Source organism: Diadema antillarum, unplaced genomic scaffold (genome assembly GCF_040938485.1).
Source record: "Diadema antillarum isolate AM-2024a unplaced genomic scaffold, OU_Dant_1.0 scf00000170, whole genome shotgun sequence".
NCBI lineage: Eukaryota > Metazoa > Echinodermata > Echinoidea > Diadematoida > Diadematidae > Diadema > Diadema antillarum.
This window is the reverse complement of record NW_027271059.1, coordinates 1,624,585-1,643,234: the sequence shown is the minus strand read 5'-3', so window position 1 is coordinate 1,643,234 and position 18,650 is coordinate 1,624,585. Positions and strand designations below refer to the sequence as shown.

The 18,650-nt window shown below is 37.7% G+C and overlaps 1 protein-coding gene across 1 annotated transcript in view; it reads left to right on the top strand.

Annotated features, from left to right (window-relative positions):
- Positions 1 to 4,600: 4,600 nt before the first annotated feature.
- Positions 4,601 to 18,650, top strand: part of LOC139722688 (NLR family CARD domain-containing protein 4-like) — a 58,198-nt gene continuing 44,148 nt past the window's right edge. Inside the window, exon 1 of the mRNA XM_071633981.1 lies at positions 4,601 to 4,724. Coding sequence (XP_071490082.1) covers positions 4,601 to 4,724 — 124 coding nt within the window. The remainder of the gene's footprint in view (positions 4,725 to 18,650) is intronic.

The window sequence follows — 18,650 nt, the reverse complement described above, 5'->3', positions numbered from 1 at the left end:
AGAGACTCTCCTGTTTATTTCTCTATGTTAGTAGCACTGCTCTCTTTTCTCTTTAGAAAATCCTATGTCCTTCATCTTCTTTCTTACCTTTTCTCAATGTAAATGGTGCATCACACCTATTCAATAGTTCCTCAGCACTATACTTAGATTTTGTATTAAACTATGAGACTCTTTTAGCAAGAAAATATATATTGATATTTCAGAACTCAGTATGATTTTAAGCATTTGAGAATGAGTATCTTTAGCAAACCTTAATCATCAGTTAGCACAGTCTCCATGTAGTTCTTGTACACGAGAAAAGGTGAAAGTAGGGAGGAGAGTTCAAACACAAGTAGTCTTGTCAAGCATGTACCCCGATGTCAGGGCTCACTGTCAGAGGCATCCAGCTATGCTGAGTCATGTCAGTGTATCATACATATATTTAAACTTTCACTCCTTTAAGCCCCAGTCACATAATGCTCTGCGTCCGGCGTTACGTCCAAAAAAGTCATTTTTTTCCGCGGACCCCCGCGGATCCTTTGCCGTCACCAGAAATTTGTACAATTCATGCGGGCGAAAAATGCGGGCGATACGTACAGATACGACCAGATGCAAATACTTGCGTCCACTTGCGGATATTCTTACGAATTGGCACATAATAGTTCTGAACACTTGCGGAGAGTTGAGGATATTTTCTGATAGTTACGGATAGTTACAGATTGTTACAGATAATAATTATGGACAATTTGGTTTTCTCTTACGATTCCTGCTATTAAGTCAGTGTATTATGACAGCAAGGTTATCACATTTCATTTTATTTATTTATTTATTTTATTTATTCATTCTCCACTCATGGGATGGATTCCCTGGTCAGCTAAAAGCTGCTTTTCACAGGGGTCCAACCAAAATACAAAACATGCCATCAGTACAAACAACAAATCAATCAATCATATACAACTAAAATTACATAACAAGCCAGAATGGCATGAGCTATACAATTTAACTAAGGGGAAAAACCCCTACATACTAAGAAATTAGAAACAATATGATATAATCAACATCAAAAATCGGGAAATGGGGGTGGGGGATGGGTGAGAAAAATCGTTCTCGTACAATCTCAAATAATCTACTAATTGCGTTGACTCATTATCCTGCAAAAATGGGTATGTCGGGGCTGTGATTTACGTAACGTTTGAATGCTTCAATTGATACAATTGTTGAAGAGGGATAATTAAGCTCATTCCAAAGTTTGGCCCCTCGATAAGATAGGGACCGTTTATTATAGTTGGTCTTCGGTTGAATTAGTTTCAATTTGGATGGGCCGGACCTTGTGCTATAAGCAGTCTGTCGAAAACAAAACATTTGATTTAAATAGGGAGGGTATAATGTGAACGGTACATTGTACATGCTAGTTGTTTAGCCCATCTTACATGTAGCCGATCTAATTTCAATGTATCATATAAATTATCAGAAGGATGCATATAATCAACATTCATAGCAATACGAAGTGATCTATTTTGCAGTATTTGTAATTGCGAAAGGTAAGATTTGGAGGAATTTGCCCAAACCGGACTCCAATAATCATTTTGGACTGTTTAACATTGTATACTGGGGAAAACTGAAATTGTATTACGTACAAGTTGTGAAAAAAAAAAAATCGTAATCCTTTAATTTGCTTTACAATCATAAAAGATTTATGAAATTTTGAACTTGAAGTTTGAATTTTTTTGTGCAACTCAAATATGAATAAACGTCATAAATGTAAAGAATATCTTGTGACCGTGCATCACAAAACGAACAAAAAATCGCACACACTGATTTTGTTTGAGGATTGAAAATAGGTGAAATGGGTCAACCGAGCCGATCTTGACCTGGCTACCCTGGGTAAATAAGGCTTTATCATTATTATTATTATTATCATTATTATTATTATTATCATTATTATCATTATTATTATCATTATTATTATTATTATTATTATTATTAATTTCAGTTTAATCTGATAATCCCCTCATTGTTGTTACTCCGGTGGTTTCCATCCTGTTTTTTGTCCCATTCATCGCACAACCAGCACGGCTTGATAAAGATTAAGCGCTTGAATAGACACTGTACTTCAGAGCCTCTTTTCTCTGTTTACACTTTTTCTGAGTGTGTGCATTCTTTCCACTATTTAGATAGGTTAGGAGAGTCCATTTGATTTGAGTAATACATCATTTTAAAGCTTAAAGTCTGCTCTTTCAGAATATGCTCTCAACTAAAATTTAATGTGTGGCGACTTTTTGTGTGTTTTGTGGTGCAGGGTCACATATAACATCACTATACCACAAATAAAATACAATATAGATCGAAAAGTTAAACATTAGAGTGAGAAAATATTACTTGCAGTCATGGAATAGACAAACTGTGGTTATGCTGTCGTTGTTCAGCGATATTCATGACTTATGTTAAGGAGATATCTATGATAAAGCAATGCTTATTAAATTTACAGAAAAAAAAAAGATATCAAAACTTTCAAACACCCCTCCCACACCCAAATACAATATCAAGTCATCTCTTGAAGTAATGTATTTTCTGTTTGAATTTCTTGTATGCATGTCATTTTGTAATGCGCAGTAAAGTATATTATTATAGTAGCTGCGCAATATAAATATCCTTTATTATTATTATTATTATTATTATTATTATTATTATTACTATTATTATTATTATTATTATTATTATCACAAAAGAAAAAATGTAATACACATTCGACGGAGCGTAAAGTGCATGGGTAAGACTACAGAGAAATACTAAATTCGTTCTCATTTTATATAGTTGCCCCTGTCCCACACCTTCCCCGGCCAGAAAAGTGAATAAAATGCTATCACCCCATCCCCTACCCAAAATATTGCTTTTTTCGAAAAATATACATTCGAAGAGTACAAGAAAAAAAGTTCAGCACCAAGAGTCAACCGATGTCATGAGTATACATGGTATATGGGTGCCACTTAAAATGACCAGTATGTGGGAGAAATTTCATAATTTGACCATGTAGTTCTGCCTCTCCACCACTCCGACTGTGTTGTAGTATTCCTTCAGGTAAAGGCGCTGCAGCTTGGTAACAGGAGTAGTGTGCCTTCCCACGAGTCTCTGTGTTCCCATGCGAGTGGAAAACGGAAAACGTCGAAGGACGTAATTGTCCGCAACATCCGTAGCTGTCCGTAAATATCCGTAAGCGGAGGAAACTGTTGTGATACGTTAACTTGCGGTTAATTTCGGATACTTACGGTGGACGTAAGCGAACGCAAACGGACGGAAGGTAATTTTTTTTGCGGATGGTCTGCGTTCAAGCTACGGGTAGCTACGTTCAGTTACGGATAGTTACGATTGGTTACGGTTACTTGCGTAAGTTTGCGTCCGTGGCGTCCCTCTGCGAAATTTTGAACATTTCAAAATTTCGCAGGTTCGGCGACGTCATTTTGCGTTTCTTTACGGATGAGTTACGGACAGTTACGTCTACATACGTCCCCGCGGATGCCTGCGTCCACGCTGCGTCCCCCTGCGTCCACTCATTCGTATCTATCCGCGGCGGACGTAATCCATCGTAAAGCACTGTGTGACTGGGGCATTACTGCCAATCACTAACCCCATTAAGCTCATGGATAAAGCCCTGAAGCTATTTCATGAACATGCACTTCACATACATATTGACATGAAAGAAGGTTATCGAATTATTTTCCATATTAGATGACCGAGTAATTCCGTTACCATGTACTTTCGTTACGAAAGTTGCAGCAGAACTAAAGAAGATATTTCAGAAAATGTTTTGTGAGTTTTCAGGGAGTCACATGTAGAGAAAAAGTTTACAGGCAAAGATGAGTTTGTTCAGGAGAAACTTTCTTTTTTTCAATTTCACAGTAACAGAATTACGTCAATTTGTCAGTAGATTTTGAAACTTATCAAAAAAATATAATGAGAGTGACTGAATGCTTCATAAAAATGTGAGTGTTGAAGCATAACAAGCAAAATGAGGAAGTATGGATCAGGCAGAGATATTTAAGTTGTTTCATTCTAAATTTTCATTTGATATTGCTAAATCTTATATAAATACACTTTAAAAGGAAAGTTATTGGAAAATGTTTTTTTGTTTCTTTAAATACAACAATCTGTCTGTATAGGAAACTTGGATTTCTGAGCATTCACTTCACTTTGAATTTTGCTGTTTTTTTTCCTTTTTGCCCCTTTTGCCCAATAACAGGGAACTCTCAGGTAGAGCAAGTCATGTCACTGACCACATTACAGTTTTATTCTGTCATTTCGTATTCACAAAGGGAACACTTCGCACTCACTGAATCATTTTTCTTCTGTATGACATGTTCTCATCAAATCTCTTTGTTCTAATAAAAAAGAGAAAATGACAAAGAAAAAAAAATACCTGTATGCCTAACCTTTTACACACTTTTTATCATTTCTTTTTTTTTTATGCAACGTTAGATACCAGAAGCTGTTTTTGGACTTGTGCAGAAAAATACCTCCCTCATCGTACATGAAATTTGGGAGCTCACTTGGGTTTACCTATCTCGAGCTCTCCGATGTCAAAGTAAAACATCATTTGGACACCTCTGAAGCACTGATGGATATAATGGGTAGATGGAGAGATAGAGAACCTCTTGGAACCGATCTCTTGGACGTCCTAGCAGAGAGACTTCGAGAATGCAAGCTGGACTCCTTAGCTGCAACGATCAAGACTGACTATCAACCGTCAGGTGACTTGCTAGTTGTTGTTTTTTCTTCTTCTTTTGTTACTGTTTAGGTTTTTGTGTTGCCGTATGTTTTCCCACTTTTGTCTATGGCTATATCTAAGGCAGTGGCTTTGCCAATCCGTCACTTTCCTTTTTGTTCCACTGACCTGCACACAATCGCCTATAGGTGCGTTATTGTTCCACTGGCGTAGTGACATAACCTGCTCTATCTGAGAGGTCCCTACTATTGTCATTTCGTTTTTGTCCATCCCCTAAGATTTGCACCGGGGATTTGGGAGGCGGAAAAAAAGTTGCGTGTATACTGTATGCATGTACATGAAGCGAGTCTCCCTTTCAACCTCTCATCAAGTAAGATCATAATTTTGTCAATAATTCACTCAAAATGTGCATCAAATAGTTGAATTTCAATTTAAAGAAATGCAAAATCTCTCGTACCCCTATCCCTGTCCTTGGTACAGTTTTTAGATTTACGAAAAAAACAATTCTGAATAATTCTGAGTGAACAAGACATATCACTTATATTCCGACAACTCAAATTCCCTCATATACAATGCGAAGTTCCCCTTTTAATTAACCCTTCCCTTCCTCAGTTCCCACAGAGCAGGTGTGTTTTTTTTTCCAATGATTTCCCAAATATTCCATAAAATATGTGTATAGAACATATCTCAATTTCAACTTTAAAAAGATAAAAGCTCCATCATACGGGAAGGGTAGTGATAACACTCGCCCACGCCTTCTCCCTGCTCGACCTCCCCCCCCCCCCCCCCCCCATGCATACAAGAAGACTGTGGTCACACTTTGAACATAAACAGTTTTCCAAATAATCCACAGAATGTGTGCACCAAAACGTGTAATTACAATCAGAAAAATTTTACATAATCTTCTTCCACTGTGCAGACTTGCTACACTTCTCTTCTCATTGACAAATTTACAGATATTGCAACAAAAGTGTGCGCCAGATTGTTGAATTTCAGTTCTAAATCTGACAAATGCTCCTTTGAATATGGGAGAGGTATTCGCCACCCTTCCATTGCTTGGTACCCACTATAGACTAAGTACACTTTGGGGAAAAAACAGTTTCCGATTGTTCCACAAAATGTGTGCTCCAGATCGCTTTAAAATCCCACACCATCCCCGTAACCTCTACCTCACTAGACTTTGTACATACACAGAGATGATGCACAATAAGAGCTAAATTCCGTGAATTTAACACTTTCCTGAAAAAAATCTATTTCCATTGTCATTCGTCACTGGAAAAAAAAAATAAGTATTGAACCAAAAGTTTGCACCAAATCGTTGAATTTCAGGTCTGAAAATGCAAAATCACCTTTTTTGTGAGAGGAAAAATGTCCCTTATCTACACCCTCTTGTGCATACTTTTTCTGTATGATTGCGGAACAGACAGCGTTCATGATATTCATTGTAAGAATTAATACAAGTTTATCTAAATGATACAAAATAGAAACTAGAACCGGAATTTGTCAACACTGACAAATTAGGTGATCCGATTTTTTTTTTAATCAATGATTCGAGTCCTGATAGTGTAAAGTCTCAGCTACAACATGTTAAAATCTGAGAGAAATTCACTGAAGCATAAGTAAGATAGTGCTCGATAAAGAGAGTCATGTCAATTTTCACATCTAGAAAATTCCCTCCCATAGAGATAACACGTCATAACGAAGATAGAAAAAGAAGTACATATGACCTTTGACCCCACTTTGCACAGACAAGATGGCATCTGAGCAAAATGTGGTTATTTTATGAAATGATTCCTTTTTCATGGTCTTTACGTGTGTAAAATATGGGAAAGATAGGACATGTATTTATCAAGATACAGGATGAAACATCTATAACCTTTGACCCTAATTTACATACCCAAGATGGCGTCTGATCAAGTAGTTGTTATTTTGTAAAATAATGTCCGTGACATGAACTAAACATATGCAAAATATGGTGGTGATAGGGTATGTTTTTCTTGAGTTACTGCACAGAAAGTTGCCGAAAGACAGAAATATTTCAATACATCGAAGATAAGCTTTAATTTCAACCAAGTTTTTAGACATGATCCCGACAACGTATGAATAAGAAGGGCACACTTACGATAGCCCTAGGTCTCAGCTACAACATATTAAAATCCTAGAGAAATTCACCGAAGCATAAGTGAGCTAGTGCTCAATAAAGATAGTCATGTCAATTTTCATTTCCATAAAAATTGCACTCCCATAGAGATTACACGTAAACTGGTCAAATTTGACAAGGTTACCTTCAATCATTTTTTTCGAGGTGATACCGTCATCTAATCAAAATTGTGTAAATGCATTTCTGAAAGAACATTCCATAAGCTACAACATATTAAAATTTAGGTGAAAATTGGCAAAGGATAAGTGAGATATGCTCGAGTGAACTTGAATTTTGATGACGTCATTTTGAAAATTTACTTTTTTTACTTTATTAAGAAATTTGATATCTTTCAATCATTTTGCCAGCATAGCCAACCCATGAAATAACATGTACAACTCATCAGCTTTCGGAATATGTCAAGAAATAGGGGGGTCATTGTCCATCCTGACGAGTAAAATCCGATTTAAAATTGGCGGTTTTTTGGCATAGTTGCACTGTGTATCCCCATTGACGCACGCGCGGAATTTTGAATTTGACGGGCCCGTATGACGTCATATTGAGTCGGATCGACTTGAAAATTGGTAGAAATATTCCTTGACATTTTGGACATCCGATCCGGGTAAAAAAATTGAAAATTTCTATTGCATATGAGCTGTGTGTGCGAATATGTGCGCGCGCGTACGCGTCCGTCCATTTTTTTTAATTTTTCAAAAAATGCTCCAAATGGTCTGAAACGTGTGCAAAAAAAATTGAGCTTGATTTGAGCATACAAATATTTCAACGCGCACGTACGCGCGCGTTCTCAGATAAATATGAATTTTGACAAAATGAGTAGAATCCGCTTGACTTAAAATATATGTGACGTAAATTTCATTGAAGAATTCTATTCTATTAATGAGATATGCATGAAAATGTGTTTTCATATAATGACGTCATAGTGACGTCACGGTCGACTGATCACTATGATTTTATAAAATTTTTCGTCTTTGGGACATGATACATATATAGTATGAGTTTGAAATTGATACTGTGAGAACTTTCTGAGTACGTAGATACACAACTTTTGTCCAGAAATAAAGAAAGAAGAAGAAGAAGAAGAACGAACAAAGAATCCGTACAGATACAGAAGGTGATCCGAGAGGATACTCGGATCACCTAATAATCTACATCAACATATACTGCTACCTTAAACAAGTGGATCTGTTTCATGTCGATAAAACACCCCAAAACATGCATCAAATTGCACCATTTGCAACATCAAAATGCAAAGAGTTCTTACTGTGGGAGGGGAACACAAGGGGAACAAAAGAATGTTAAAATTTATTCGTTTCTGATTCTTTAGCATATGCAGGTCCCTCAGCAGCGGGGTAACGGACTCATGTGAACGACATTTACCGATAAAGCTACGGTCACAAAGGTTCGTACGAACGATGCGTTCGTACGATTTCACTGTTCGTACGAATTCTGGAGTTCGTAGAGATTCGTAGAATTTCTTACGAACGCTGTTTAATTCGCAAGAACAACTTAGGACCTTTGAGAGAAACGAAATTATTTTCAGTTATACAGCGACCCTATAAATCGTACGTTTTTCGTAAGAATGCCTTGAGTTATTCTTTCGTCAGACTTTATCGGCCATCTTACGATTTCTTTTTGTCGTAAAATGGCCGTACGTGCACCTCACGACACTCTCAAGTCATTCGTAAGAAGATTTTACGGTTTGAAAAAATATATTTTGTTGGGTTGTCAAAAAGACCATGCCGTCCCTGTCGAAAATTCTGTAACAGTTGAAAGTTTTATACTTCAAGATGGCAGTAGTGTCACTTCGGATGTTCATCATCTCTTGAGGTTGTTGCTCCAACTCTATCCCTCTCGCTCTTTCCTCCTCATCTCCCTCCTTTCTTTTCTTTCCCTTCCCATCTTTCCCTTTGATTGCCTTCCCTTTTGGTCCCATATGTAACAGAGATGCTTTCTGGTCGAACACCTAGAACAGAGTGAGGATTCGAACTTCGCGCGTTTGGCTTTATACCTCCTAAAACTCAACAGTTCCACAAATTGTACGCCTTACGCCCTACGCCTTACGAGTCCCTTACATACGCCTTATATAAAAACTCGAAGAGTTGTTCGAAAGAACGCCGTACGAATCTCCGTTCGTAAGGCATTCTTACGAAAGACGTAAGAGCCCTCTATGAACGTCTTAAGGCGTTCTTACAATCATCATAAGATTTTAAGGCTTCTAGAATTGTCTCTCGACCATACAAAATCTTGCGTAGTTCTTACAATGTTCGTACGACGTTCGTACGGCCGCCTTACGAAGAGAGGGTTTCGTACGAAGTTAAAAAAAAAATCTTGGACAAGACCATTGACCAGGCTACGAACTTACGAACGGTCTACGAACAGTCTATGAACGCTGGTTTCGTACGGCCTTAAGAAGATCGTACGAAATTGTCCAAAAATCGTTCGTACGGCGTTCGTAGCAGTTCGTAAAGGCATTTGTGACCGAGCCTTAAGCCTGACAGCAGAATTTTGAATTTGTACCCTCTGCAGTTTATTGATTTTGTGCATCGAGCAGACCATGAAAGAGACTTTTGCAATAATCCATGCGAGACATAACAGAAATTGGCAGATATTGCCAATTTTCTAGAGAGCAAAGTAACGAGGCTGATGTGCACACGTTGCCCACATGACTCTTCAAAAACACATTGTTGTCAAATATGACAACCAGGTTCCTTGCACCTGTGGAATATTGTACAGCGTGTCCCAGAAGACTTTAACGTTACGTTTTGGTAAGACAAAGTTCATAACCTAAATAGCCACATTTTCTTCTTTCGTATGAGACCGTAAGCGTCAAATATGAATAACGCACGCTTGAGAAAATTTTGCATGAAAACATGCTTCATTTCTACCGATTCTACGGATAGTCGAAAACAAGTATTCAACTCTCCCGACTTAGCATTAAACAATGGGCTCACCTGCGCCATTAAATTGACACAAAACAACGGCATTGCTACAGTGAATGTTGTTCGGGGGGGGGGGGAGGTATTTACAGAGAATGCTGTATGAGACGGAAAGCCCTTTGTTATCATTTATTTAGAATGAGACTTAACCTATAATTAAAGACTAATATCGTGTGTTTTCTCAGGCTGTATGCAGTCAAATGGCAATGGGAAATCAACGTTACAACAGTGGTACTGTACACATTTTGATGATTATCTATTATACCTCAAACATATCTTTACTGTTTTCATTCCTCTCTACATTTCTCACATGCGTGGTTCATCCTTCATCACTGACAGCGTTTTAAAGTTTATGAAGGGGGAGGTGAAGCAGAAAGAGAGGGTACATCACATTATTTATCACTGAACCTGCGCTTCTAACATTTCATTTTTTTTCTTTTTTTTTTTCTTTTTTTTTTGGGGGGGGGGGGGGGCTCAGAACTTTTTTCGGTCGGTTACCCCCTCCCCCCCCCCCAACATTCCGCTGACGAACACCCTTTGCCCTGTGGTTTGCTGCATGGTCAGGCAAGCTCACGATCATGTGCTAATTTACGAACCTATTCCGATCCGTCTGTAACATTCCCTCCCCTCCCTTCATATTTGTGTGAATTCATTGAAACATGAAGGCCATTGTTATCTGCCAAGTCGGGCAGGCGCCGGGAAAGCTGCTAACTGGCTCCTTATTTACAATCCATCTTTCTTGGTAAAATGGAAACATACTTTAAAATTAAGTTTTCTTGAGCATGCGTAGATCATTTTTTTTAAAGCATGAGATGTCATATCTATGAAAGGAAAAAGAATGAATTAATATTATTAAAATTATGTTGTTGTTTTTTTTGCAGAAGATTGCGGAAAAACCTCAAAAACTCTCTGCTCGTGCAAATGAATATAGCATTACTGTCTATTGTTCTAGCTCAGTCGTGCATGAATTATAAACAATGCGTTGTGCTTCCAATGAAAGAAAATGAATGCACATTTCACAAAGCAAGTATATGATTATGATCACAAATAATTGCAATAAAACTCGGTTCCGTTTTCTTTCTTTAACACGCTGTATAAGAGTATTGTCTAAAGAAATTACACTAATCGGGCTTGAAACCTTGTGCCTGCTTATGAAATGTAAACATTCCGTTTTATTCTCATTGAGCTTCAAATCATTCTTCATTGACCAACTCTTAGTATCTGACACCCAATATGAGTCATGCACTCACTTTATAAAACAAAGTAACATTAATTATGTTCAGGTATAATGTGTTCATGTGTGAACAAAGGAGAAATCAATACCTCAGGGGACAGTCGTCATAACCGGAGCTTGACGTGGATGAGGTCCTATCTTGTATACGACTATAATACAACACCAAAAAACCTACACGAAAAAAAAAAACAAAACAAAAAACAACTCGTAATCTTAACGTTCAATTACCAACGTCCCCCAGTGGCGTATCTAGGGAAAACGGCGCCTGGGGCAAGCGCGAAAATTGCGCGCCCCTAATTTCTGAAAAAGTGTTCAACCCCAACCCATCCCGGTAGGGACTTAAAAAAAAAATCCGCATATGCTTTTTCAAGCACTTAAAAAGGGTGATTTTAAAATGTAATGAATTTAAATAAATTTTGGCGAGCGAGCCGAAAATTTTTGCATTTCAGGTTGCAAAAACATGGAATTCTTGTCATTTTGTGCTTATTAAATCTGACAATATTTTAATCAAGATATAGTGACGGCCTTATAGATAACGATTTTATACCAACAAACTGAGGACTTGAAAAAATACTCTAAATTAGTACGCACGAGTGAGCCGAAATTTGTACATTGCCGCGCCATCATTACGTTTTATTCTTATCTTTTTTTAAGATAAACTTTGGCGAGCGAGCCGAAATTTTTTTTTTTTGTATTTCAGCTTACAAAACATGGAATTCTTGTCATTTTTTGCTTATCAAATCTAACAATTCTAATCAAGATATAGTGACGGCCTTATAGATAACGATTTACACCAACAAACTGAGGACTTGAAAAAAAAAAACCTCTATATTAGTACGCGCGAGTGATCCGAAATTTGTATATTTCCGCGTCATCATTACGTTTTGTTCTTATCTTGTTTGCTTTGGTTTTTTGCAACCCCCCGTATGTTCGACACCTTTGGCGCCCTCGTTTGATCCAATGGGCGATCGCTTGAACAGAACGAAAGAAACAAAATTGCAGCGGCTGCTCCGTGTACCATTTTGCCTTCTAACGATGGCATGTGTGAACACAATCTACATTGTAATTTTGTCCGCGTCGTCATCACGTTTTCTTCTTATCTTCTTTTATATATATATATATATATATATATGTATAAATTTCAGCTTACAAAACATGGAATTCTTGTGTGAACACAATAAACATTGTCATTTTTTGTTTTTATCTTGTTTGATTTGGTTCCCCCCCCCCCCCCTTTCCCGGTCCGGGCGATTTTTTTTTTCCTTCCTTTTTTTCTTTTTCTTCTTTGTTTTGTTTTGTTTTGTTTTTCGTTTTTTTTTTTCGTTTTAGGCGCCCCAAGGAGTGGCGCCCGGGGCACGTGCCCCCTTGCCCCCCCCCCCTAGATACGCCACTGCGTCCCCCCCCCCCAAAAAAAAAAAAAAATCCAAACTACACTGACAAAGAAATGAAATAATGTTACATGGAGTAGGCCTATAGTTATATAAAGCAGAACGCTTGTCAGGAAATATTACGCAATGATGCTACAAAGTGGTTAGCCATTCGTTCAAATGAAACTCAGTTCAAGGAAGAGAAACACACTCAACACATTTGTTACAAACATGTCATTTTATTTCTTTACAAGTTATGTTGAACTGCCATCTTACTTTGTCAAGATGTACTCTAGACCTATTGGGAGAACCATGCATAAAGGCGGAGGCAACCGGTCCCCATAGCGGCATTTCAATAGTTACATAATGTGTATACAATAGTTGTAATAATAAGTTCATCATCATTAAATTTGCTTTAATGGGTATATTGCATTATTAAAGGACAAGTCCACCTACAAATGTGGATTGAGTGAATGCAGCAATATAAGTAGAACACATTGATATGATCAGTGAAAGTTTGGGGGAAATCAGAAAATCGGTTTAAAAGTTATGAATTTTTGATGTTTTTGAAGACTCTACAATGTATGGACTTTGATATGCGTAGAACGATATAAGGAAAATATATAAAGAGAATTTCACGAAATGGATTTTAAAAAAACCCCAAGTGCACATTTCCTCGACTTGTCACTGACGTATTGTAAGGGTTAAATGCTTAATAAAAAAAATCCTCTGCCTTCTGAAAGAGGCAAATCAAGTGCTCTTTTATTATTTGCGAGAAAAGTGAAAATATATTGAATTTTCTTTGTTATATCGTTCTACACATTTTTGTTTGTTCATTTCCATCTGAGAAGATGGCTGTACAGCCCATATTTAGAGGTCTTCCATGGGGTCCAGTTGGATGTGAGGTGGGACCACTTCACAGGGTTAACATGTGACATCACAAGCTTACTTACTAAAATAACACAGTATGTTGCAGTGTATGTCTATAACATCTGGCCTTAGCGATTTTTTTTCTGTAATCGAGCTTTTATATTGGTTCCTTTACCCCATCCTCTGCCTGCCCCTCTTCACCATCCCCCCCCCCTTTATGGAATTAGTGACCCTTCGAACAAAATGAGATTCCATCACAATATAGCAATGTTTTCTCGAAGGTTGGTAAAATATTGGCATAGATTTTTCAAAAAGATGCAGAAAATGTGGAAAATCCACCCTCTTCAATTTTCAGTTTAGTTTATTTTGCACCAAGCATTGAAAATATACAGAGCATACAATAAAACATGAATGTACAAAATGAGATACAAAAAGAGAAAAAAATCAGAGGACATACGACATATGAAAGTAGAAGTAATGCGGCGGTATGACTACATACAGAGACAATGCCATTGGTGGGGGAAGCAGCAAGAAAGGAAAAGCCCTTGTGAGTAGCTGACCCATTGTACTGTAACATACATACCTTTGACAGATTTGAGAGAAAAAAAAATGTCTGTTAAGTAAACAAAACAGAACAAGTCAAACCAATGCAATCATTACAAAAGAAAACTACGGAGGTATGGACGATAATAACACAGAAAACAGCAACAACAAAAATACGCCTTGAATTAACTATGTTTGTTATCTTCCAATAAAAAGTGTTTATAATTGATTTTGAAATTATTTATAGATTTTGATGCTTTAATTTCTCTAGGGATAGAATTATGAGGGCCCTGATATATAACTGAATTTTTAAAAAAATGAGGTGCGCATGTGATATAGATGATATTTTGCAGAATTTCTTGTTCCGTAATTATGGATAGTGCTGTTCAGCGAAAAATAATCTAAAAGGGATTCTGGAAGGAACTTTTTGTAACATAAATACATAAAAATTCCCAACTGTAAAAGATAAATATCATAAAATTGCAGCATCTTATACAAATGAAAGATTGGTTTTGAATGGACAAGATATGAAGCATGGTGTACAATACGTATTGCACGTTTTTGTAAGACACAAACTCTGTTCAACTGGGTTTTTGATGCATTGCCACAAATTATGATCCCGTATGACAAATGTGGTAAAACAATTGAATTATAAATCATTTTTGAAAACACTTTAGGCATTGACTTTAATTTATACATAACACCAATATTCTTTGCCAACACATTACAAAGGCTATTTACATGAGCATTCCAGGTAACATTTTCATCAAGTATTAATCCTAAAAACTTCAAAGCCGACACACGTTTTACCTGAGAGGCACAGATATTGACAGAAAAATTGTCAATATTACATTTTCTTTTGGTAAATAACATATAATTAGTTTTTTGAACATTAATTGTAAGTTTATTTGAATAAAACCACTATGTCATCAGAGTAAGTTCTTGATTCAAAATAATTTGTAACTCTGAAATATTCTTGTGTGAAAAAAATATGCTCGTATCATCGGCAAAAAGAATAAGCTCCCCCCCCCCCCCATAAAGCCATCCCTGAATCTATCATAATCAAACATGACATTTCAGTTATTAATGTCTACATAGCACAAACTTAGCTCTATCTTCTTTTTTGTTTTTCCGTTCGACAGAAGAAGATACAAAATGTTCTAGATTTAAGAGACTCTGAGGGTTCAACCCCCCCCCCACCCTCCTTCGGTGGAGGGGGGGGGGGGGGTGGCTTATTGTAGCCAATTGAAATAATTTCACCAAGAAGATGCTTTCTGCCAGGTTTGTTGAAAATTCATCATAGATTTTTTAAGGAGATGCAGAAAATGTGGAAAAGTCCCCCTCCTCGCTCTCACTCCTCTCTCTCATCAGATCACTCCTGAATCCGCCATAATGAAACATGAAATTTTAGTCATAAATGTCTTCATAGCACCAACTTAGCTCTATCCTTTCAGCTTCGACAGAGGTAGATAAAAAACATAAATGAATCAGAGTTTCGCGACACTTGAGGCTTCGTCTCCCCCCCCCCCCCTTCCCTTCGGCGGAAGGGGAGGGGCTCATTTCAACAAATTGATACCGTATCATCATATTATAGAATTGCTATCTGGCAAGTTAGGCAAAAATCCACCATTTTTTTTTTCCAAGAAGATGCTGAAAATGTGGCAATTTCTCTCCTCCCTCTAACCCCTGGATCCGCCATAACCAGACGTGAAATTTCGGTCATTGATGTCTTCGTAGAGCACTAACTTAGCTGTATATATTTTTTTGTTTGGTTCGACAGAAAAAGATGAAAAAAAACCCCAGAGTTTAGGGACTGTGAGGCTTCAACCCCCCCCCCCCCCCCCGCCGCCCCGCCCCCCCCCCCCCCCCCCATCCTTGGGCTTGGGTGGGGGGGGGGGGGGGGCAGGCGCTCATCATAAACAAATCAAGATCATTAGTCACTTATGAAATTTCAGTCATCAATATCTTCATGACATTAACAATGCTCTCTCTCTCTCTCTCTCTCTATATATATATATATATATATACATTATTTCTTTTTTTTTGGGGGGGGGGGGGTTCGACAGAAGAAGAAAACAAATCCCAGAGTTTAGAGACTGTGAAGCTTCAACTCCCCTCCCCCTTGGGGGGTGGGCACTCAAATAAAGAAATTAAGGTCATATTCCCATAAAGATGTTATCTGTCAAGTTCGGTGAAAGTCCATTGTGGGGTTTACATGAAAATGAAAACGATAAAGGTTCGTGAGCACTTTTGTAAGATATCGAGTTCATCTAAAAAAAAAATCGGTCTGTCGGTACGTAATACTATCGAAGTTCGTGATTTCTGCGTTTCCCGGCAAAATTGAAAATTCTAACATTTCCCGTTGATGTAATTTTCGAGACTTTTACATTTCCCTTCAAGACATAATTACATTTTCCTGCGTTTTTATAAATCCCGGGGAGACGTTTCTACAAATCCCCGGCGCGCGTCGTAACAAATCACGGCTCCACGAGGCATACCAGTCGCCATACCGATTTTTTTCGTTTTGTTTTGTTTTTGCTTTTATGTTTTGTTTTGCTCTTTTTTGGGGGGGGGGGTGAGGGCGTATGCCACTATTCTGTGCTTCGATACAGTGTAATCGTATTTTTCTATTTCGTTACCACTTCTGTCAAATTTCACATTTGCGAAGCTGTTCAAAATGTAAAGTTATTTTCATTAAATTGTATCATTATCAATATTGCATCATTTTATGTGCTCCACATTATGATATGAAAGAGCCGTCCGCCCTCTAATAGTCCATGGGCCAAGACCCGAAAAATGGGTTATTGGTACCACCTGAGGTGGCAAAACCTTTTTGGTGTCATTTTGTTTGTCGGACATAGATATGCTTATCAAGCTATGATAGCATTTCCAAATGAGTAGCTTAGTCATAATAAATGAATTTTTAACCAATTTGGTCTCGTTTTTATATCCCTATACTTCTGAATCGAAACTAAACTGCTATACAAAGAAGAGCACTGCCTTCTGTATGTCCACAGGTGTTCTGTTGTAAATGCGGTGCGCTTAGTCTTTATTCAAGGCAGCGAAGGGAATATCTAAAGGGTTATGATGTCCACAGCTGTCCCGCGGTGCGCTTAGTCTTTATCTAGACCCATGTACAGTTATCATATCTAAAGTTCCTAATAAAAGGGATTATCTACATTGTTTTTATACCACCCTCTCATAAAATACATCAGTTTTAAACAAAAATCACTCTGCTCATTTACAACATTATTTACAACATTATTTATTGTCCCCGCTGAACGAGTTCGAGCAGGGGACTATGAAACGGGCTCCGTACGTGTGTGTGATTGCGCGTCCGTCCGTGCGTCCGTCCTTGCGTCCGTCCGTGTGTGCGTCCGTGTGTGATCAAAATGTTCAATTTGCTACTTCTCTGTCATTGAAGAGCCAATTTTGATTCTGTTTGCTGTATATGATAGCACTACATGGGAGCTTTAAAACTTCTACGCAGAATTTCAGTTGTGACCTTTGACCTTGACCTTTGACCTATATTGTACATTTTGCTACAAAATGCTACTCCTTCGCCATTTCTAACCCTATTTCGATTCCGTTTGCTTTATGTGATGGCACTAGGTGAGGGCTTCAAAACTTCTGTACAGAATTTTGACCTTTGACTTCTTTGACCTTTGACCTTGATTTTTGACCTATATTGTACATTTTGCTACAAAATGCTACTCCTTCGCCATTTCTAACCCGATTTCGATTCCGTTTGCTTTATGTGATAGCACTAGGTGAGGGCTTCAAAACTTCTACACAGAATTTTGACCTTCGTCTTCTTTGACCTTTGACCTTGATTTTTGACCTATATTGTACACTGGCTACAAAATGCTACTCCTTCGCCATTTCTAACCCAATTTTGATTCCATTTGCTTTATGTGATGGCACTAGGTGAGGGCTTCAAAACTTCTACACAGAATTTTGACCTTTGACTTCTTTGACCTTTGACCTTGATTTTTTACCTATATTGCACATTTTGTTACAAAATGCTACTTTCGGCGGGGACATATATTACGCACCGCGTAATTTCTACTTTTCCTTGTTATAATGTATTTTAGTGTACAGGTACATTGTTTTTGCATTATTTTTCAGTGTTGGATGGAAATAAAGCGACATTGGCGTAGCGTTTTTACCGGAAAATGCTAAATAGTTGAACAATACGGTAAAATTCACGAGGAATTGCTTTTTTCTTGTTGTTGTTTTTAGATAAAGGGATATACACTGTATATTATAAGCTTTGGATATTCCCTTCGCCGTCTTGAATATTAGACTAAGCGCTGTGGACATCATAACCCTGGATATTCCCTTCGCTGCCTTGAATAAAGACTAAGCGCACCGCGTTTACAACAGAACACCTGTGAACATACAGAAGACGGTGCTCTTCTTTGCATAGAGGTTGGTCTCGATTCAGAAGTATAGGGATATAACAACGAGACCAAATTGGTTTAAAATTGATTTATTATGACTAAGCTACTCATTTGGAAATGCTATCATAGCTTGATAAGCATATCTATGCCCGACAAACAAAATGACACCAAAAAGGTATTGCCACCTCAGGTGGTACCAATATCTGGCCTGGCCCATGGTCTATAAATCCAGCAAAATGAAAAGAAAACATAACAAAAACCAATAAACACTAGCAGGAGATCGATCCGATAGTAATGATATAACGGGATAATACACGTGCGTACTCATACAGTGCAAAACAATAATCATTGTGCATGTGTGGGATTCTGTATGTGTGTGTGTGTGTGTGTGCGACTTTGCTTCTGCTGATTAAAAAAAAAACAAAATCGACGATGCA